Genomic DNA, 23,049 nt, shown 5'->3' on the forward strand with positions numbered 1-23,049 from the left:
AAAGAAATGATTTCACCAATTAACTACAATACGCAGGTGCTGCTACGTTCAGCTAGAAGCATCCACAGAAAGATTTACAGCAGGGATCACCAACTCCAGAGCTCTTGGGCCAGTGTCCTGCAGGTTTTAGATGTTTCCCTTGCTGAGCAGTGATCACCCTGATCACGGACCTGTAGTGAAGGAATTCACCGACTTGTGCAGGTCATCCTTCTTAAATATCAACATCAGCAAAACAAAATTGTGGGCACTTTCGGAAGAAATCTCTGAACATCTCTCCTGTCAGGATTGAGAACCAAGCAGCAGAGCTGGTTAACACTTGCAAATATCTGGGCACCCACTTGGATGACAGGCTGACCTTTGATCTTCATGTGGACGCTGTGTGCAGCAAGGCTCACCAGAGCATGTATTTTTATTGGAAGCTTCATAGTTTTAATGTTGACAGGACTTTTATGCAAATGTTTTATTCTTGTTTTACTGAATTGCTTTTAACCTGCTCTTATCGGTTGGTACGGCTCCCTTTCCCTCAAGAACAAGAACAGATTGCAGGGGATTGTTAGACTGTGTGGGAAAATTGCAGGGATCTCCCTGAATGACCTCTCAGTCGAGTATCAAACCAGAGTGCTAAACAATGCTCATTTAATCCTTGCGGATCAAAGCCACCCATTGGCTCGTGAATTTTTGCTGCTTCCCTTAGGGCGCAGGTACATCCTACCAAGATGCAGGACTAACAGACACAAATACTCTTGTTCGAACAAGTAGCTCTACTTTGTTTTTACATATCATAGTCCTTTTAGATACTTATTGTTGTTTGTGTGTTTGTGACGGATTGTTTTTACTGCTGGCTGTACAAAAATTACCCTCAAGGGATAATAAAGATTCCTTGAAAGGTTACTTGAACCCTGCTACTGCACACATGATTCAAATTAATGGTTATTAAAAGGTTGGTGCAGAACTTGAAGCAAGCTGGTGGATAACCTTTTGATTTGAATCAGGTGTGTTGCAGCAGGAAAACATCTAAAATCTGCAGGACACTGGCCAACATGTCAGGAGTTGGTGATTCCTGATATACAGGATATATAATATTAATGATTATGATCTTTGGGCCCAGGGCAGCACTACATTAACACCAGACAATTCTTGACTGAATAGACTCTAGAAGACTTTAGAAACCATCGTTAATCAACAGGCCACTGCTGCATCCACAAGAACAAATAAAATGAATAAAAAAGCAAAACATTGCAAAGAAAAAAAGCTGCTGAACAACATCAAGCAAGTTTTAAGGCAACTTTAGTTGATGTCAAAGGAAAATTTTTAAGGGAATTTATGTGAGTCAAAAACCAAACACACACTGTGCATGAACAACAACATGGCTTAACAATGAAAACCTGAGTCCAGACCTGTCTGACACTGACAATTGTTTGCTGTATGATCAAACATGCTCCTGCACAAGTTTCCCAGTTCAGTGCAACATTAAAATAATCACATATTAAAAATAATAATAAAAAAAATCTCATTTTCAACATTTGATGCTGTCTTTGTACCATTTAACAACGTTTTGTCAAAATGGTTTGCAAACCAGTGCATCCTTCTTTTTCAATTAAATACTTTTCTAAAGTGTAAACTTGTTTGTAAATTTCAATTTATTCAGAGATAACAGTGTCTGTGGAAATATAGTCCTACACTTAATCAAAACATTTTCCTAAACTGCTGCATTTCTCAATAACCAAGTTCAGGATAATTAATGAAGCAGGTTTCACGCTTGTGTGTAAAGTACACTTCCAAATCTAACAGTAAATGCAAGAAGAACAGCGGAGCCTGAACTGTACATTCATAAAACCGAAAGAAGTGTGACTGTCTTCACAGTTACATATTTAAACATCAGTGAAAAATCATACTGACAAAGTTCAGAAAAAAACCTCTGGCATTGAGAACAATGACTTCTGAACCTGAGTACAATATAATATTTTCATTGAACTTTGTTCTTTAGCCCAGGGGTTTGCCTCCCCTTGACTTGGCTTTTAAAACATCTATAATTCTTCCACACAGCGAATATTAAATGTACTCAGAATAAAATAGGAATAAATATCACAATGCGTTTCTCAAGGGCCTATTTTTTTCTTTTATTACATATACACACATAGCTCTCTTTTATTAAAAAACAAAACATTAGCTTCTGTTAGGGGATGCTGGTGTGAGATATTGCATTCATTTTTTATGAGGACTAGGAAACTGTTTCTTTGCTGGTGCTACATCGTTTTGTTTCCAGCTCTAGAAACTGCTAACTTTCCAGTGGGTATCTGCACAAGTGGGGGAGCTCACTAATGAAGAAAAATGCCCACTGAAGAAAAAAATCTCACAATGTTTTATTGTTATGCGAAACCGCGTGGTCCACTGAAATGACATAATTTGATTTCATGTATTAGGGTTCAATTGGACTTCACATTTTGACCAAAGAAATGAATTGTAATCAAACTAACCATGTGCATCAACCAAAAATGACACAAATTCAGCCAAATGATCAGCATGTTTTCCCCTTGAATGAAGGAACAGGCATAGCACAAAGCACTTATAGCAAGTCAACAAACAGAAGAAAATACACACACACACACGCACACAAACACAAACCATATAAAACACAGGGAAGTTACACAATGACCTGTAAACATGGATTTCAACTCAGAGATGTTTTGCTGCTGTGAAATTTACAGTAAACCAAAACTTTACATAAAACCGTAAAATATCTCGTCACATGTCACGTGTAAAATGTGGGGACCGGGGCCGCCCCTCGGCGAGTCCAGGGCTCAGGGCGCCGAGGGGCAACCAGTCCACCGGGGTGGGCTTTGATATACACACAATTAAAATATGTTGTCCACATTTTCAATATCACCTATCAACTATAAAAGAGGGTGGGGACGTGTGCACAAAAACACAGCTTTCCCTGCTATTAGCAAATACTGGTCAAATGTTCAAGCAGATCTTAAAACAAAAAACAACAATACAATGCATGCACAGACCTGCTGTTCTCCTGGCGAAGGATGTGCTTGACGGCCTGAGCCAGGGTGAAGGTCTTGCCGGTACCATAGGGCCCGATGATAAGGATTGGGGGCAGATGGATAGAGACGGGTGTGGTGATGGCCAGAATGGCCTCTTTCTGCTTGGCATTCAGACGAGGATCCAGCTGCTCATCCCACTGCCTGGGGGCAAAAAGAAGATGGAGACATTGTTGATCTTTAATTATATGTTTTGTCTCAGAGTAGCCTCTTCCAAACACTTAAGAAATGTACACAAACACTGTCCAAGATTTTACTGACTAGATTCGTGAATCTATGATAATGAGCTGGATAAACAAAAGATCTTGGTTGACGCAACAGAAGAAAGCTAAGGTGTGTGAATCCAGTGAGAAAAGTCTGATATATTGAAAATGTTTAAATCTAAAAAACAAACATTTCAGATTACAGATAAGTTGCAAGTACCTGAATTTATCTTTTGGTAGTTTTGCTGGGGTTTTTGTTATTATTTTTGCCTTGGTCACCACTATAATTCTACATGAATGCTCAAGTTGAGAGTACATTCCTTTAAGAGGAGCAGCACACATTAACTGTAATACAGGTGTGGGTGAATGTACAAACTAGTATATTGAGGATTCCACACAGCAACTTATTCAATTATTTGAATAAGTAAAACTAGACTTAAAAACAGCACACAAACTCCAGCAGCTTCATTCATTATTTTTCTTTCTCACTGGCTTGTAAGCAAAGAGGACTCTCGCTCTGAGAGGCCTAGGCTGATGACCAACAAGTGCACATTCATGATCAAGTGAGTTATTGTGTAGTCCATCTGTCTCTAAGCATCCCCGTCCTCATTATGACCCTCCGAAGCTGTGAATACACAGCTGACTGAACTACATACATTTATTTCAGTTATGAAATATAAGGCTTCATTTTTCATTTGATCAACAAATGTAATCATTCACTTAGCCGTGATACAAGGTACGAGTCACTTATATAAATGGCTATTTTTATTTGTATTGTGTTAATTTCTGACGTTATGTCATATTTACAGACTGACAGCATAAACATGACACAACCAAGCTCTGCACTCCTCTTAATTGTAGTGAAAACTGCACAGTCTGAAAAACCTTGAGAACCACACAGAATGTCCTTTCAATAACCAGCTTTACATTAAACTCTTCAACTTAATCTGTCACTTTCTGCTATGATGCACCATCATACAAAAAAAGATGGAAAAATTTTTTACTGCTTTGAAAGAACTGCCAATGGAGGTGTATCCACATGTACACTAATGTTAAAATTCAATCAAAAACTATGTAAAACAGTGGGCTCAGACATGATGTAAATTCAAATTCTGGCACGCTGTTCATTAAAAACTCCCTCACTTATGCAAAATCCAATTAAAACAAAAGTCGACATGAATGCTATTCTGAAGTCCAGATAAAGCAGCAGCCAAGAAAAGCACGGGGGATTATATGACTTTGGCTCTTGTCAATAAAGATTAGTGCCTCACTTCCATCACCTGTCTAACTGCAGAGAGAGATATGTAAAGCTGAAGGGAGATGAAAGCATTTCTGAATGGCCGACAAGTCAGCAAGGTGAGGGATATTCACTCAAGACTCGAATTGAGGTTGTGTCCCCGTGTGAGGGTATTTGTCAAACTAATATGATGAGAAGGTATTAAAGAAGTTTCTGCATAATATAATTTTTTAAGGATTAGCTGCATTTACTGTATAAAATGTGTGTGTATGCAAACATAACAGCCTAACTTTTGCGGCATTATAACCTAAGATGTAGTCTGTGCAGCACTCAACAATATGAAAGACAGCTCACACTCCCACACAGTGAAACTACAGCTAATATTTGCAATAAGCTTTTGTTTGCATCAATTTATATGAATAACGCCTCATGGTTGAATATACCAATCTTGCTTTTCCATCATAATAGTGATAAAAGAATATGTGCAGTATAATATTTGTTGGCTTTATACAATATTATAAATGTAAAGGCCAGATCCACATGTTCTACTGTTAATATATTTGTCTTTTGGTTAATCATTTTTATACTTTTTATCATGTTTAAATGAAAACTTGTGCTTCCAACATCTTTTTTTTTTACCAACTGCATAGAATAACAGGGTTGATAACGGGCAACAGTCACATTGTTGTACATACAATGCCTAGCGGGGCTAATCCACCCTGGTTATTTGATACATTATTTGCAGAACAAATACTGACGACTTCACCAGCTCTCACTATCTACAACCAATTTACAAGAGATGCCTGCCTGATTAAACAATTTACTCAAGATTCAGTTCCCCGGGATATGCAGCTTTATTAAGTATTTTAAACCATTACAATAAAGATGCTATTAAGCCACATGCAGCTTCTACATGCACAGCAAAACTATGAATGCTTGGCTGGGGAGAAAATAAATAAATAAATAAATAAAAACAGGCTGGGGAGATTGGGAACATTGTGTTTTGGTTTTATGTGTGATAACTTCCAAAGGTGGAGGAGGCTTAAAATGTTTGATATTAATTGCAGCTGAGTTTTCTGAGGTCAGGCAGTGATATCAGAGATGGCCTACTACATCAGTTCACCTCACGCATATGCATTTGTCACATGGTTGGATACAAACCTGTTGGGGCTCCAGGGGATGGTGGGTACCAAACTAACATCAGGAAAAAGGATGGTGTTATCTTTGATGCGATCCAGGGCATATTGCATCTCACATAATGGCAGTCTGTTCAGCTGAAACTGGAGCTCCACCTGGGAGAGAAGCAAAACCAACAGCTTGTTTAGCTATCTTATTGATCCATATAAATCTACAACGTCTATGATTTTTCTATCATAAGCAATACAAATCAACGCTCCATGATTCAATGCAACAAGTATGCATTTCTTCAGTAAACTGTGTCAAACAACTCTGGTTCAAAATTTAAGCATGATTATTTTATGATTTAGAGAATCCACATCCCACAACAAAAATGCGTCACATTTGCAACATGGGTATCTGTAAAATTACATAAAATGGTAATAAAAAATTATATTCAAAATCTATCTATTTGATGTTTTTTTGTAAACGATTCTGTACTCCCTTTGCCACACCTGAATATGTTAAACTGTGTTATTTTTAAACATAATGTTTGTAAGAACAATTCAATGAATCATCTCTTCCACCAAAAGTTCTTTATAATCCTTTGCACAAAATGTATACATCAAGGACAGGTTCTTTTTAAATGCTTAGCCAAGTCACCTAAGAAGCATGTGATGCTTTTAAATTGGGGAAATTGAAATAAAGATATAATAAATTTAAAAAAAGAAAGAAAAAAAATAAGGATCAGCAAAAAACATAAAAGCCTGGTAAAAATAAATATAGAAAGAAAAAAAGGAGGGGAGTGATTAATGGAAACAGAAATTGAAATGACAAATACAAAAGAAGAGTAAGTTTTAGATATGCAAAGGATGGAAGAAGGCTTGAAGTTTTTTGGAAATAAAAACCTATGAAGGAGACAGGGAAATGAAATTGTAGCACATAAGCAGGCAGACAGGAGAAGCATTTCCAGGAGGAGGAGGAGATAATGCCCCCACAGTGATGGAAAGAGGGCTGTTTGATAACAGAAACACAGCGCCTCGCTCCCCTTCCCAAAATATTTTTTAACCACATAATGGCATTAATACTCATACTGATTAATTCATCAAACTTTTATGAAAGAACTTACTGATAGAAGCACAAGCCATGTTTTAAAATTTAAGTAGGAAAAGCTGCCTAACAAATATGTAACAAAAAAACTGCCTGTAAAGAATGAGATCATTTAATTGCCCAAATCTTTAGGTATTAATTTACAGAGGTGGTAGTAGAAAGGTGGTACCACCTGGTTAAGTGGCATGCACCCATACCTGTAACTCTCTGTCAGGCAGCAGCCCCAACTCATCACAGCAGTTCTTGCAGATCCTTAGGAAGATGTAGTCCTTGGTTTTCTCCTCAATCACAGCCTCATAAACACGCTCTTTGACGCCAGGAGGCGGCTGGCTGCTGCCCACTTCGCGGCCCAATGGTAGCAGCAGAACTGAATTTACCTTAGTCATCACTAGCCGTCCAGCCAGTGTGTCCTAACATAAGATAAAGAGTTTGGGACGGCAGGTGAGAACATGGTTTTGGGCTTCAAGCAACACAGTAAATACACTTCCTTATAACTGAGTGAAAAGGCACAACAACATGAGCAACTGCAGCCAGCATAATTACCTCGGAAAGTGTTTCAGTAAGTTTGAAACGCGCAAAGAGCTGTCCGTTCTGAGCGTACTTGGCTCCAACAGAAATGCCAGTCAGCATAAAGCTAGTGACCAGCTGCAAGTTCACCTTGATGTTAAACCTGGGGGACAAACATAGACACCAGTTATGCATATTACTAAGCATAAACGCTGACTAATACCATACCAGCTAAGAAAAGAACAAGCAGATTATCTTAACAAGATGAATCTTTGGAAGAAAAAAATAAAAAATAAAAACATTGGCCTTGCAGATATGTGGTGAAAATTTAAGTAGTTTGGAGTAGAGAGAATGTCAGTTTCAACTGTTTAAGATTCCCTCTGTGGTCTCTGTAGTAGGTGAAATGATGAAATGGGAAGAAATATTCATGCTGAAATCTGATGGATGATTGACATCTGCAGATAAGTAAATGCATTCTCTATTAGGACACCAGCAGTGTAAAGGAGCTTTAAGGTTTCTTAAAATGGCTTTGCATCAGCTTTATGACAAGTGACTCTACAAGGGAGTCCTTCAAAAGATACAGCAACTCGACTTTTTCTCCTTCAATGATCATCTTAGATCTGACCCTCTTATACTAAACAAAAAAGAGAAAATACAATTTTTATAAAGCAAAAAATAAAAAATGAAAGGATCATAAAACAAAAAGTTCTTAAGTTTTGTTGTATTTAATGACTCCAGAGTGTGTTTTAGTGACTGCTCATCATACACACATCCAAAGGAATTCACATTTTATAAGACACCACCTGCTAGAACATGATCAACCATGAGAAGCAGAAGGAGATTTTCATCCACAGAATGATAGTTGTTGATATTAAAAGAACATTTTAGGCTGAAAGTAATAACAGTAAGGAATCCATTATTTAGCTCCATATTAAGTTAAATGGCAGGATTAGTCATTCCACAACATCAATTTAAGAGACATTTAAAGGGCAGAGAGAGACTACTATACTTAATAAAACTGACTTTTTTTTTTTTTTCTAAAAGCGAAATCAGTTCTTAGTCTATGCAAAGAAAACCCTTTTTCCTCTTATCAAACCAAAAGGTATATTTACATCCAGTATAAACATTTATATATAACAGTTTGTGATGCTTTGTGTCAGATATACACACACTCCTTGTTTAATGCTGCAAATTTCTGAGACTCAAGTCTGACACCTTGTGTTAACATTTCATCACAACCAACTCTCGCATGATTTCATCTCTGTGTATGTACTCATGATTGTTCTCAGCAGTCTGATTATATGAATTCAATAAAAATGCATAAACCTGAACTCAGACAAAGAATCTGGACATGTGTCATATTTACACTAAAAAGCTTGTAAATGTGTTTCTTAAACACAGACAATGGCTAAAACAAGGTGACAAATCTTTCCAATTTTGTGTAGTAGCCATCAAAGCTCTTAAGGCTAAAATGTACTAGTATAGTAAACCTCTACCTCCCAGAGGACAGGTGTGTCACTAGACAACATAAAGGGAGGACATTAGAGTGTATCCTACAGGCCGTTTTGGATAATAACCTGACTTGTTTTGTACTTCAAACTGGACCGTGGGTGTTAGCCCCACCCAACAGGACAGAAAAAAGCTTCATAGCCAGCGATGAAATCACAAAACCCCAGAAAGAAGAAACCCAAATATCCAGCTACTCACTTGCTAACTTCCTTATATTGTGCAATCTCCTCTATGTAGAGCAGGTCATGTAGTCGGGCCTGGTAGTTGTCTTTGGTCAGAGACTTGTCCAGAACTGACTGGGTGAAGAGCTGGTCGGCTGACAGAGGTATCTGATAGCGGGAAAGGAGGCTACGCTCCAGTTCACCCATCGTCTCATTGGGACAGAATTCTACAATGGTCTTACAGGAAGGGTCCCAGCGCTTTGCAGTCATCAAGAGTTGTTGTCTGGCTGCCATCAGGTGTTCTAGGTCTGGAGAACAAAAGACAAAAGAGTCTGCCAAAGAAATCTTCCCACTAACGTCTTATAGGTTATATAATACAATTCATGTCTAGCATTTAATATGCACTTATTTTCAGATAAAATTGCTTCATTAATCATACCCTCAATGGAGGCAGCATCCACCATGATTCGCTGCATTAGCACTGGCTCTGAACCAAAGTCAAAAACAATGGTTTGTCTGAAGGTACCAAAGATCTCAGTGCTGAAGCCGACTGCTACCTTGTAGACACAGTGATCGAGGCCATTGTCTGCAGCCACTGTTAAAAAAGAAAGTTTTTTTGTTTAGTGCATTAAAAATCAAAATCCACTGTCCTCAAAGAAACCTGTCACTTAAATGTTTACAAGAAAGAGCACAGCATGTTATGAGTTTGTGTCTATGACTTTAAGAAACTGTAACGGGAAAAACTGCATATGATTTTAAATAAAATCTTATGTATGAGCTACAAACAAGACAATATTACTATCTAATTTATTACATCATGGACCAAGTACAAATATTTAGCAAAGAAATAAGAGATTTCTACTCAATTCAACCCTGAAACATGCCCTTTTCTTTCTACTATCAGACTACTAGACTGTCTATTAACCAATCATGAACTGGAGGGACTTAGAAGTTGTTTTATAGCTCATGCCTGCAGCAACACACAAATAACATCAACAGACAAACTATTCTAAACTAATCTTGTAAAAAACTACTGAAATAAAACTATTGATTAACACAAGGACACAGTCAGGAATTTAAAATAAAATCTGAAGCAAGTAGCTTTCATTTAATCTTTCAGCTTTCTTCAGAGAAACCATTAAGGTTACAGTTTAAGGGTTTCTTTAGTAAATGGCCTCAGCTTTGAATATGTTCAGACTTTTCCAATAGGCTAATTTTAAAAATGCAATAGTGACAGATGGAAAATTACAATAAACACATGCATTTGAGCAAAAGAGCATCTTATTTAATGCAATATTAACTACACTTCATATGTTTTAAAAAGGTAAAAGACTAATATTTATGTTTAAAATTTTAAAAAGTATCCATAGCCTTCAAAACCGGACCAGAAAATGTGACGACAAATAGGAAGAAACTTTTTTTAAAAAAAAAGACAAGACATAAAAAAGTTTGGTGATGTTCAATAGACATCAAATGAAAATTAATACTAAATTCCCTACCAAAAAAAATAGACTACAAACCTGCCGTCTCCTCTCCTGGTGTCCACTCTTGGCATCCTTTGGGAACAGCTTGGAGGCGTTCCCCAGCTGACACACCTGTGATGAAGAAGTGCGGTCGATGGGCATCATAGAGCAGAGCAATGCGGTACAGCTTTCTAGCCGGCTGGAAGAGAATAACGCAGATAATCAGATCATTTAGTAAAACACAATCAAGCAGCACTGACAGGAATGTAGTAAAAACATGTTCTACTCCAAAATGTTTTTTTTTTTTTTTTAATAGCTTTTTCTCACAATAAAAGATGATCTGGTTAGACAAAAATAAATAATAAAACAACTTTTTCACCTTACCTTGCACAACAAGGAGAAGATCCAGGAGTGGGAGGATTTTTTGGTGGTGACTGTAACAGAGAGGCTGGAGCTGGTCTCCACATTCACTCCTTCTAAACTGTCGCTTAGCTAGAGACAAAAAGAAACAAAGAAAAGAAGAGGAGGAAAAAGAAAAGACTGAATGACAGTAAGTAATGGCAGAGGTTTCTTAATATTCTCCAGTGTCACACCAGTGTAAAATCTATAGTTCTACAAAAAAAAGTTACTGTTTAGCTTTAAATGCTGAGGACAAGAGGACAGGTTTTCACCATTTCTTTTCCAAATTAAATTTCCAGATTTTACCTCAAAACACATTTCTATGTTGGAAAATAACTGTGAAAAAGGTGCTTTGATGTTGTGCATCTGTACTGAGGAGCTAATTAGTCATGTAGTAATTATTTTGCAATATTACAAAGTCTCTGCTGGGGGGGGGGGGGGGGGGGGGGGGGCTGGAAAATTGTTACTACAGAACAGTATTTGCATTCCACTGAAGATTAGCCCACTAACTCTTATCCCTGCTTTCAGATATTGTCTTTTAATACAAGTAATTCCCAAATAAAGCTGTTCTTGTTTACATTTTTATCTTTGTGTATCAAGACAGCAAAATTAGTCAGAAATAGCAACTTAAATAATGCTTGCTGAGATGACACTTAAACCTGCAGAAACTGGTTTTTAAAATTGCAAAATTCTGATAACAATCACTTAATATTGCCGGGGGAGGCAGCTGCAGCGCAGAGAGGACAGAGTAACTCTTCTCCCTCCTCATATTATAAGGTGGGCTTGGCAACCGTGGGGAATGCAACGTCCAAACTGTTCCCAGTGAGAGGTTTAGTTAGTTAGTTAGTTAGTTAGTGTCTTCATTTGAACAGTATATAACAAAACAAATATCATCAACATCTAAATAACACACCAGTGTTCAAAAAGTAGTGGGAAGATAACTAAGCTTACTGAATCCTACCCCCTTCTTCCTGTCTTTTACTTCCAACTAACCTGCTTCCCCACATTTCTTGCATTTTCTATACATGTACAAAATCTTAACAAGAACAACATTAGAAATTATACTTTCACAATCCACTTTGCTCCATAGCAGACAAGATTCATCATAAACTGATTTAACAAATTAACATAACAGCCTAAGAAAGAGCAATATAATTAAGACTAGTAATAGTAACTGGTAACTAGTGTTTACATCTTTACCTCTCTCGGTGAGTTTAAAAACCAGGATTTCTGTCTGATTTTCAGGTGTAAAACTTTGGCCACTTTAGTAGAGTTTTTATACATTTTCTACAGTTACTCATGCTTGTATGCACCACAAAGCCACTCACCACTTTCTCCGGGCAAAGGGAGTTCATCCACTTTTCTATCAGAGTCTCCATGTAGTTTTCAGTGAAGTGTTTGCTCTCCTGCTGCTGTTTGAGGCGAATGAGTCGTGATGCATAACGCTTCTGCCACTCCATAAGTTCCTCCTGCGAATGGGCTGACGTACACTGGGCCCCATACCGGCACAGGCCCTGCTCCAAGAACCTACAAGAAAAATGAAATGGCATACTAATGCGGTACGAAAACATACAGATATTAGATAAACTGTGGAGCTAATGGTTTTCACATCGTGACTGTGCTAACTCAAAAACACTGGGTTCTGTGTTCAGATGGGTTCAGACAAATATGAGAGAAACAACAACTGCAAAAACATCCAAAACCTCATATTCTGTGCAATAACTTCTATTGTGTTTTTATACTCATGTATTTGAATTAAAAGACCATCTGTATTACCTTTTACAGAGGGTGTACTCCTCACTGCTAGTGACTCCTCTGGGAGGAGGCCGGAACTGCCAGCCATCTTGAACCTCTGTCAATACACAAAACAAGAGGTCAACAAAACACTGTGCCAAAACCTTTAAATAATATCAACTTTAACCTATAAAGAATGTGCTCATATGCATTAAAAGAACTTTAGAAGGAATATTAATATAAATAATGGTTCACCTTCATCCAGGTCGTCTGTGTATTCAGGTGCCATGTCTCTATTTACAGCCTGACATGAGATGGAGCAGGTTGGGGTGGATATAAAAGATTATCATTGTTATTATGTAAAGTAGTAACTAAGCTGCACACAAGCAATTGGTCAACTATATTTGCATAAAATGATAAATAAAAAACAGAAAGAAATTTATGCAAAGTAGCACAAAATAACTAAATCCTAAAATCTGGACCAAAATAACGTGATCTTATGATTCTCATCCAGAAGCATTGAAACATTATTTGGGATACTAACAAAAACTAACTGAAAGGCTCGAACAGGAGGGCAGAAAAACAGTAAATTTGACAGTCCTAACTCATAAACTTCAGAACTTGCCTCTATTTCAGAGAAGAGCATTTTTAATCGGGTCAGGTCCTTTGTAACAATGCCATTCTGTGAAGAAGAAGAGGATCTTCGTTAAATCATAACAGTAATGAAGTCGTTAATACCACTTCCTTAACAAGTATATTTAACTCTCTTTTATCACATTATGCACTATAAAAAAGATTGCATATTAAAATTTGCATTGACAGGGAACTAACACCTTAAAATCTGCCACCTTGCCATATTTCTACCCTTCTTGGTCATAATATACGTTACATACAGTTAATCAAGAATTCATTATTTGCTTCCTCTGTTCTTTTTTTCCCCCACAGTATTTTCATTGTTTGTGTCAGCAATTATACATTACAGAATATATTTTGATCTCAATGTGATTTTTTTTTTTTACAACAGTGACTCTAGTTCTTCTCTGAAAACACATTTTAAATTAAAAATGTCGAGGAGGGGCTTTTCTGTGGCATAAACATGTTTTTACTGCAACCTGATGTGTGTATTGCTCTTTTAAATATCAAGAATTAAAAAAAAAATTATTAACATAATTGTATTGTACAATGTCTTCTTTGCCCTCTGACCTGGTATGTAACGCAGTGAACTTACTGTCATATTTCAGTCCTAACAGCCTTACATAGCTTTTTTTTTAATCCACCATCTGCATTGTTATGTTCTATTTACTCATGTATTTGCTCATGAATTTGCCACTTAAGTATCATTTGCTTCTACATATTTATCAGTTTCCTGTGAAAGCAAAAATTAGAAAACCAAAAATTATGGATTCTCCATGATACACATATACAATTATTTCAAACCTGAAAATAATACCGATGTTTTAGCTTTATAATCTTATTATTGCCAATGTGTAGCTTGACCATATGCATGCATTTATTGTTTACAAGCCTTGTTAATCATACCATTGGTTCTCCATACAAGGCTTTGGAGAGGATGCTGGCCACCTCCTGCAGGCTGCCATCCAACAGCATGGAGCGCAAACTAGACTGTAGCGAACCGTCTCCCCGAGCAATTTCTTCAGCCAGAACTGTGATTGAATAGAGAAGAGAAGAGAACAGCTCAATAGATTTAAATCATCAAGGTTTCCAACAATGTGTCCATCTGTAAGTCTCTTCATGAGAAAGAGAATAAAGTGATGGAATAGGAATACTGTAACACATCGCGATCTGTGTGGCACACTTATAAATCATATCAACTACTGGGGGCTAAAGCTTAATCATTAACAACATTTTGAGCCAAAACATCAACATCTGTTTGCTTGTTTTTTTTCTTCTTCAAGTCTTTGACTTAATTACTCCAGATCTATTAATGGTCACTAAAATATGTGTTGCAGCACATTTATACATCTATTTTCTAGGATTTTCTTATTTAGGAGTATAAAATCTTATTTCTTTCTAGGACTTCACATTGATTTAAGTTTATTACTAATATCAGCAACTTTAACAATCACATACTTGCCACAAAACCACAAAAATAAATAAAGTAAAAAATAAAAAAGATGCAAACGTAAAAAAAAAAAAATGTACATGTGTGCACACATTACATTAATAGTTAGCTGGCAACCTGCTTTTTGGCCTTGACCTTAGCTACCTTCCATCAACAGAGACTTCTTTAGTTTGCTTGGGGCAGTGGAAACTAGTGCTATTTTGGCTAAAAGACAACATCTACACGTCAGGACAACACCTCATTTCCTATTTGAATTGCTACTCACCGTGTTTGCTGTCTTCATCTGCTTCATCATAGTTTTTCTGTTTATAAAAGGAGAAAAAAAGAAAAAAGGTGACATTTAAAGCAGATAAGGATAGTTTCATATAATATATAATATATATATAAATATTTCATATTTTATTAAGGCAAATTAGTCAATTATCATTGTTCACAACATTTATTCAATATCATTCTAAAAGGAAAGCGAGTTAAGTTTTCAGATCATAAGTTACATGTTTGCTACTGTAGGGAAGAGAAATGTATAATACATTAATTGCCCTCACCAGCTGTAGGAAGGCAGCAATTCGGTAAAGCAGGGCACGGCTGCGGAGGGGCCCGGCGGCAACAACGGATGAAGGACTCAGTGGGACAGGGGCACTGGAGGATGGGGTTTGGGGCCCAAGGACCACCAGGGCATCTGTGCTGTGGGTGACAGCCGCCTCGTACTCCCGCCTGGCTAACGATCTGCTGGCTTCTTCACATGACTTCTCCGCTCTCCTGTCTGCCATGACTCAGGGACAAAACGTCTGTAAGTACAAAAGGAGGGGGGGGGGGGGGGGACCAGCAAACAGAATTTAGTAGGGTCCTCTATGGGCAACAGTCTTCCCTATTAGAGCATCAATTTATTGGTTTTATAATTGATATAATAAATAACATCATTAAACATTAAATCTATAATTTCCCTCAGACGATTAATAAAGTATTATTCATTTCTTTTAAAATCCCTAACTACAAAGATGCTAGCATCTTTTGCTAAACTTTCCAGTGTCACAACAAATGTTAAGACATGTTTTCTACTCAGAGTTTTAGACTGAAACCATCTTATTCTCATTAATTAATCCTGTATATTTAGTCATATGTCTTTTCATATATATATTCACATATATATTCTCTTATCAGAAATTAATCCACAAAGAAGAACAGATAATACAATTGATTTTACAATCAAAATATCAGAATGTTAAATGTTTATTAACATAAATTTTCAGTATGACGGTGTAGTTGCAGCCAACAGTTCCACTCACAGGTTTTAATCCATCCGTTTGTAAAATGTCTGCATGAACATTTAATTATCAGTATTTTTGGATTCATGTCAGATGTAGGAACCGACACCAAACACAGTGACGTCTGATAAAATGCATCTAAACCTGAACTTGACTCATTGTTCAGCAAATAGTAAGGATCTAAGTTATTAATAATAATTAGTGTTTATGCATCGTAACGACTTTTCCCGTTTCTTGTGAGCTTATCGTGGTGAGGGCATTTCTTTTCAGGGTGTTTTAGATGTCTTTTTAACACAGTTTACTAGTGAAAATCCTAAATGTGTAAATGTAAACAGTAGCTGGCTACACCCAAAATGGCGAAGAATGCCACAGCCATGTCTTGTGTGCATCCTCTATTGCAGTGGTTCCCAACCTGGGGTCCAGGACCCCCTTGGGGTCCCTGAGGATTTGAACATTAGAGCCATTGTGATCAACGTCCACAAATTGTTCCTATTTTAATGATTTAAAGTAAGGCTGTATGTTGTTCATTTAAATTTGGCTTTATCAAAGGACAGGATTCAACCAGAATACATTATTTATGGTGAGAATCTTTAGAATCTTAAAACCAAACATGGTTTCAGCACAGGGTGGAGCAGGGGGTCCATGGCATTTTAGTATATGCATGAAAGGGGTCACTGAGGAAAAAAGGTTGGGAAACACTGCTCTATTGTGTCCGCTTGAAAAGCAATAACAACTTTTATATAGACAACTATATAGATCTTTTTGTATAGACTTTTTAATATAGTTTTTGTTCTGTACAGTTTTTGTTCTCCCTGTAATGCTGTTTTCTTGCACTGGTTTTATGCCATCACCTTTGCTGCTGTAGAACCAACATTTCCCAACTGTGGGACAAATAAAGGATTATCTTATCTCATCTTATCATGGGGACTTTTATTGCTGTTGGTTAAAATGATCCCCTTATTATCGGAGCATTTACTACTTATATGAAGACAATGGGATAAACACTGTGCGGTTCTGAATAACAATTTAAACAGTACCGTTTGTAATTTAGCTCCAATATCTACTTGACATCAGCCTTTGTGAAATGCAGTCACTTACATATCAGTAACATTGCAAAACAAGCTGGCTACTTTTTCCAGCTAATTTCAACACAACTTGTATAAGAATCTTTCACTGGAAAATCTCAGTTATCCAGACATGTCTAAACAGCAAATTGAACAACAGCTCTGACTCACATAAACAATTTCTCACTGTTGTGATTTGTAAAGCTTAAAAATCAGCAGAAAAAGCACATATTTCAATATCTAGTCTTTTTTTTTTACTGTATAGACAGTCAAATTCTAATAAATATTCAGTGTAAACCTTTGTGAACCTCAGATGCCTAAGTGCAACATGCAACATTAAATGTATTCTGTAACTGTTTTTCTATACCAGGGGTGTCCAGCTTTGGTCCTATGAGGTCCACAATCCTGCAGGTTTTCGATGTGTCCCTGCTTCGACACACCTGACTCAAATTAATGAGTCATTGTGCAGAGCTTCATAGGCTTCTGGATCCATTTAATCAACAGTCCTTGAGAACCAACCCTGGACACCCCTGCTGTATACCATAGTTCTACATCAACACTACCATGTTCTTGATCATAAGGCGGCATTTATCCAGCATCATCTTACTAAATGCCTACTTGGGTTATAATATTTCTGTCTAACCTGTTTGTTTACATTTAATGAAGAAGATAAATGAAGTGTGACAACTTTGCAAAGTTAAATGGCAGTTTTTGGCACATCTCAGTCATTTGAGAAATTAGTTGACGATCCGGTTTGAATATCCAAAGTGAATTCACAGCTGAGTGTGACTATGTGTAAACTATGTTTAAATTATTTTGTTATTTTCGCATCTCATTGGCACCGTCAGGCTACTTTTTACAACATTAAGAGTTCTTTCTGAATACAAGATTCAGCAGTGCCAATTTTATTGTTGCTGAAATTTGCATCCCCTGTTTATTAAGCCAATATGTCAGGTCACCTATATGAAACCTGTACTACTGGGTCAAAACAAGCAAGTCACAAAGTCCTAAAATATCTGCATCCCAATACAAGAAGGGGGATACACGGTTTGGCAGATTTTGGGGTTTCTGAAATTCGCTTGCCTTGTTGATCCTATTTGCAAGTTATATTCATGAGTTTTTCATGAAACTCATACTGATGAGTCAAATTATACTGTAGGAAACATAATTTCACCCTTGAGTGTCGGTGTCAATCCATATCATTATTGATGTATTAATGGGAATTAATGGTATTTTAGTCTGTGATTACATTTAACGATCCACATCAATAAAACCAAAGCCTGATTTTTCCATCACCTGTCTACAGTTTGTATAAATGCAAGTATTTTTTTTTCAGGAATCAGTTCACCGTTTATACAGATTTAAATCTAACGCTATCCGTTTCCACTGTGAAGCTATGCTTATTGCTCATCACATATTGCACAGCCACAGCCACATCTCTACTGTTTTATCACCAACACCACTTTCAACTAACAACACTTTGTCTGTGGCAGGGCGGGGTTGTGCACGCGGTGGTGTCCATGTCTTCAAACGTATATATATTAGTACTTTCTCAGCATCTTGATCAGCCGTTTATTAAATAAGTCTCATAAAGACTAGAGGGAGTTAGTGGAGGGGCAGAACAAGAGAATATGGCCAGAGAGAGCAGCTGGGAAGCTGTAGCCAACTTTCTGTACAAGAGAACGGAGAGCTTTTCAGAATCATAAGAACTTCAATAATCCTAGACTGGAAAATTTTAGTCTTACAGTAGCATTATAAAATGACAGATTGAAAAATAAAAAAGGCAAATTAAACTGTAAGATGCCAAAATACTATTTACAGGACACACTTAACAGATATCCAGTTCATAAATAGAATAGAGATGTAAAAGAAAAAACAAAATTAAGGTGGTACATGAAAAAAAAAAACCCTCCCCCACAGATTAATAAGTCCTGGAGGAAACCCTGTTGCTCATCATATATTGCGCAGCCATATCCCCGCCTCTGCTGTTTTATCCACAACAAGGTGAGCAACAGAAAAAAAATTCTACTTCAATCTGTGGTCAATTTAGCAACTCTGTCTACACATATTAAAAAAATAACTCGCACTAAATGTAACAATGTGTTGGGCAAAACATGGTCGCATTGCCAGAACAGCCCCCGTGAGCAAGAGAACGAGCTATAAACTTCTTCACCTGTTTGCCCAGCAGCACAGCAGCTTGCCTATGGCCTATCCATCCAAAAATTACTTCCTCTACCAAAAATCAAACTTTACAAGTTGTCATAGCTGGTTTTAATTTGGCAATATCACATAAGCAAAACCAGTGGCTGCTGGTAAACTTGTCTTAGCAAAAGCTTATTTCAGTGATTATATCTGGCTTAACAAAAGCCAAAAATAAAAGTAAATAAGGAATTAAAATTCATTTGCACTACAGTACATGCAAGCAGACGGTAGGATAGAAGCAAACAGATGTTGACTACAAACACTGGCTGACACTTTGGGCAAATCTCTTTATCATAGTAAACATTTTCACTTCCAAAATTCAATGAGACCAATCAATAACTGAGCAATATAATCAGCAAGACTTTTTTTTTCACAAGGTGGATCCATCTTGGACTGCAGCTTTTGACAGTCAGCTATCTCATTACGAACAGTCTTTATGGCATCTGTACTATGCTCTGCAGCCTTAGTAAACTTGGCACAGCGATACGCATTCATTCTCCACATATTCCAAGTTCTGAATGAAGAGGTCGTCCAGCTTGTACATATTTTCCTGAGAAAAACAAGGACTAACAACAATAACTGCCGTTCATGACACTGAAGTTGAGTCTAGTGGGGAGGCAAAGATAATAGCACAGAGGACCAACCCGCAAGTAAGAAAACATGAGCGGGGACAGGCTGGGGTGCAACAAAACTTTCAAAATGTATTGTTATGGCTGACAGCAATAGGCAATCAGTGTACGGGAACCAACTTGTTGTCTGCAGCATTACTTAGTTACTGCACATTATCAAGTGCAACCATTAGTCTAGCTGCCAGAGCACACAAAACCCTGCAAACTTTCATTTAATGTGACATCACATCCATAGTTTCATTATTCTCCCACCAACTCCCCAAAAAACAAATTATTATAAATTTTATAAAGTTGAAATCATTTGCATGTTATATAATCTATTAAATATTTTTAGATTGGTCACAATAGCACAGGACCAGGTTTTAGTCATCTCCACTGTTATACTTTTTACTACATGGTTCCAGTGCACCTGTAGGAATCAGTGTTCAGTCTTATTTAAAAACCCAACTGTTTCTTTCAAATGCTGCTGGCAGTACGCAGGATGATAAAGCCTGATCAGATGTAACTAGTAAACCAAAAACCAAGTTTACCCTTGCAAACAGCATTCATTTGCCTTTTATAAAGACCAAGATAGGAAAAGTTGTCATTTATAATGACTCCTGGATTAAGTTTACAGTATAATGTCCACCCGTTTGAAACCCTTGCCACATTTCCCATTGCCACGCCTTCCCAAAAGCAGGCAGAGGAGCCAATCACAGAAAATCTACATGTTTTTGGCATTTTGCAATAACATGGTAGTTTACATACAATATGGTATGATACCACACAGTACAGCTTTGAACCCAACTGGAACCTTGGCTAAGGTAGTACCAAAAGACTATCAGATGGTATCTGTTACATGGCACTGCCTATAATGGAGGGAGAAAAAAAACTGTATTACTTTTTAGTACAATTTGTAAAAAGGAAAGCCATCATGGGGGACAAGGCCATTCTAGACACGGATGTTTTTGTCACTTTTCTGTAAGTATAAGGTGTTACATTGCCTCTGTTTGATCTGCAAAGATGATCACTGAATAATGAGGGAAAATTATCTGCAACAATAAATCAAAATGTCGGTGCAAACAAGGTTTTTGACACTTGTGTAACATTAAATTAATACCTCATCAAACAGCAAAAAGTAACTTTGAATTTCACTTTGTGATTACATGAGGCAGTGTGGCCTCATTCCCACCAAATAGCACAGATGAAAATAGGAAGTGTACACTGTGACTTTCTGAAGAACACCCATTCCTCAAATACTCAACCTTGGCCATCAGCCTAATGACTTTTGATCCTATAAACACCTTACTGGTTTACCAACTGACATTGTAGCTTATCACAGCATGGCTGATAAAAAGCTTTCATATATATATATATAAAAAATAAATAAATAAATGTGTCCCTAAAAGATTAATTATAGTCATTATGTGCAAAAATGGCTGGCATTTCTATCCAAGCACTCACCACAGCCTGGAACAAATCTTTGGGTTATAACTGGCTGAAAAAGAAAAGTCAAAGCACAGCTTGTGGCCCAGTAATTCCAGTACTATATTTGCTATAGTTAGTACCGACCATGAAAAAAAGGGGTGGGGGTGTAACATAAGGAGGCTTACCTTACCTTAAGTGTTTAAAGACTTAAATCAGTAAATATGCTTTAAACAATAGCTCAAGTCACAGACCAAATTGTTAGCCAATTCTGTCAGACCAGCCAGGGTATGGACAAAAAAAAAAAAAAAAAAAAAAAAAAAAAAAAAAGAAAAGAAAAAAAAAAAACACGAGGGTGCCCTGGTGTGTGTGGTAGTAGGAAGCTAGCCAGTGACCCTTTGGACCCCTTCTCATATGTGTGGGATATCTGTGGATTGGGTTTGCTTCCCATAGATGACATTAGATCCCATCACATTGGTATGTGGGGATTTTAGAGTCCAGATTAACTTCTTAGATCTTTTGTTGTGTTGTCTGAACCCTTCCTAAGGATTCTTTGCAGACCCACTGCTGTCCTGCTGGGGGTCTAGGTTTAAATAAGTGTCAAAGGTAACATTAATGCACATGCAAAAATGCAGATTACTCCAGCATAATGTTGCACCAAATGAGTGGTGTTACTTAGTTTAGCTGTCTGTGGTTATACTGTTATGACTGACTGGAGTCAACCATTAACCATGGGTTTTAGATGCTTTGACTCCATGCAGAATTAACATAAATTAAGTAACGTGCAATTTTGGACAAAAGTTTTTTTTTTCTTCTTTCTCTCTTAGTGTGCAATGAAGACATCCCACCCATCTCTAAATGACACCACAGAAATAAAACTAAACTGAAGTCATTTTTACTCACATATAACACACTTGAAATGTTCTAGAGATGTTTTAAGGGGTGGCACGTGGGAGTGCAGACATCTGTAGCTTTTGCTCCTGAATTCTTGAGGATTTTTTCCAACCACCCCTTAAGTAAAAATAAAAAGTCCAGACAAAAAGGTCTCCACATTTTTCTGAACATCCCCAGTGTCCTTGGCTGAAGAAAGGGATGTTACGATTACTTAATTCTACAAGTAACAGCTATGTTTAACGCTATGATTAATTAACTGTAAATATACCTCAACAAAGTCGCTTTCTATAAAAGATAGGGGGGGGGGGGGGGGCGGGGGTGTTATAGATTGAGAAAAACCATGTTGTCATTGTGGAGGACGGTTCACCAGCCCGCAAAGCATGACATCAAGATTGCAGATAAAGAAGAAACTACATCAAACATGCGTCACCTTCTGCAGGATAACCACCAGCTTTTTATGCTAAAGGTAAATGTAGTTTGGTTAAATTATGTTGTTTTTTTAACATAACACTGAATGCTATCGTGCCATTTGCTATTTTGTAATCATTACATGTGAACATTACATTATACAGATGAGAAAATAAATGAAAAACGTCTTTTGTGACGGACAGTTTAGCCATAATTGACCCGGCATGAGGTCCATGGCTTTCAGTAGTCAGTGTGCAATGGTCATTCAGTAGAGGAAATCCTATTTAATTCCAGATATCTGGTCTTTTTTTCTTTATTTTCACTGTTCTAGTATTATTTATGTGTCAAACAGCAGCTTTTCTACTGAAGGACAGCTGGAATTCAAAGCTAGCTAGATGTTTTTCCTGTGTTTCTAACACTACCTAGGTTGAAAAGAAATGTTGGAAAACCATTTTTACAATGTAGTTTACAGAAAGAAGTCTCCCAAGTCCAGGTAGAGATCCGGTAGCCTTTTCCATCTATTTTCTCTGAAAAAAAATCCAGAGTTAATATGTAGGATTTATTTATTCTTTATACTGCAGAGTTGAATTTAGTTGAAATTAGGCTTTTTG

The 23,049-nt window shown here is 37.1% G+C and overlaps 1 protein-coding gene across 1 annotated transcript in view; it reads right to left on the reverse strand.

The window, feature by feature from the left end:
• Positions 1-23,049, reverse strand: part of helz (helicase with zinc finger) — a 54,871-nt gene that overhangs the window by 29,986 nt on the left and 1,836 nt on the right. Inside the window, exons 2-16 of the mRNA XM_041982743.1 lie at positions 15,118-15,360; positions 14,838-14,874; positions 14,029-14,153; positions 13,115-13,171; positions 12,745-12,793; positions 12,532-12,607; positions 12,084-12,282; positions 10,741-10,848; positions 10,414-10,555; positions 9,333-9,488; positions 8,931-9,201; positions 7,260-7,386; positions 6,914-7,126; positions 5,652-5,782; positions 3,015-3,194 (exon numbers count right to left, since the gene is read on the reverse strand). Of these exons, the coding sequence (XP_041838677.1) occupies positions 3,015-3,194; positions 5,652-5,782; positions 6,914-7,126; positions 7,260-7,386; positions 8,931-9,201; positions 9,333-9,488; positions 10,414-10,555; positions 10,741-10,848; positions 12,084-12,282; positions 12,532-12,607; positions 12,745-12,793; positions 13,115-13,171; positions 14,029-14,153; positions 14,838-14,874; positions 15,118-15,342 (2,096 nt within the window). The 5' untranslated portion in view covers positions 15,343-15,360. The remainder of the gene's footprint in view (positions 1-3,014; positions 3,195-5,651; positions 5,783-6,913; positions 7,127-7,259; positions 7,387-8,930; positions 9,202-9,332; positions 9,489-10,413; positions 10,556-10,740; positions 10,849-12,083; positions 12,283-12,531; positions 12,608-12,744; positions 12,794-13,114; positions 13,172-14,028; positions 14,154-14,837; positions 14,875-15,117; positions 15,361-23,049) is intronic.

Source organism: Melanotaenia boesemani, chromosome 4 (assembly GCF_017639745.1).
Source record: "Melanotaenia boesemani isolate fMelBoe1 chromosome 4, fMelBoe1.pri, whole genome shotgun sequence".
NCBI classification, from domain to species: Eukaryota; Metazoa; Chordata; class Actinopteri; order Atheriniformes; family Melanotaeniidae; genus Melanotaenia; species Melanotaenia boesemani.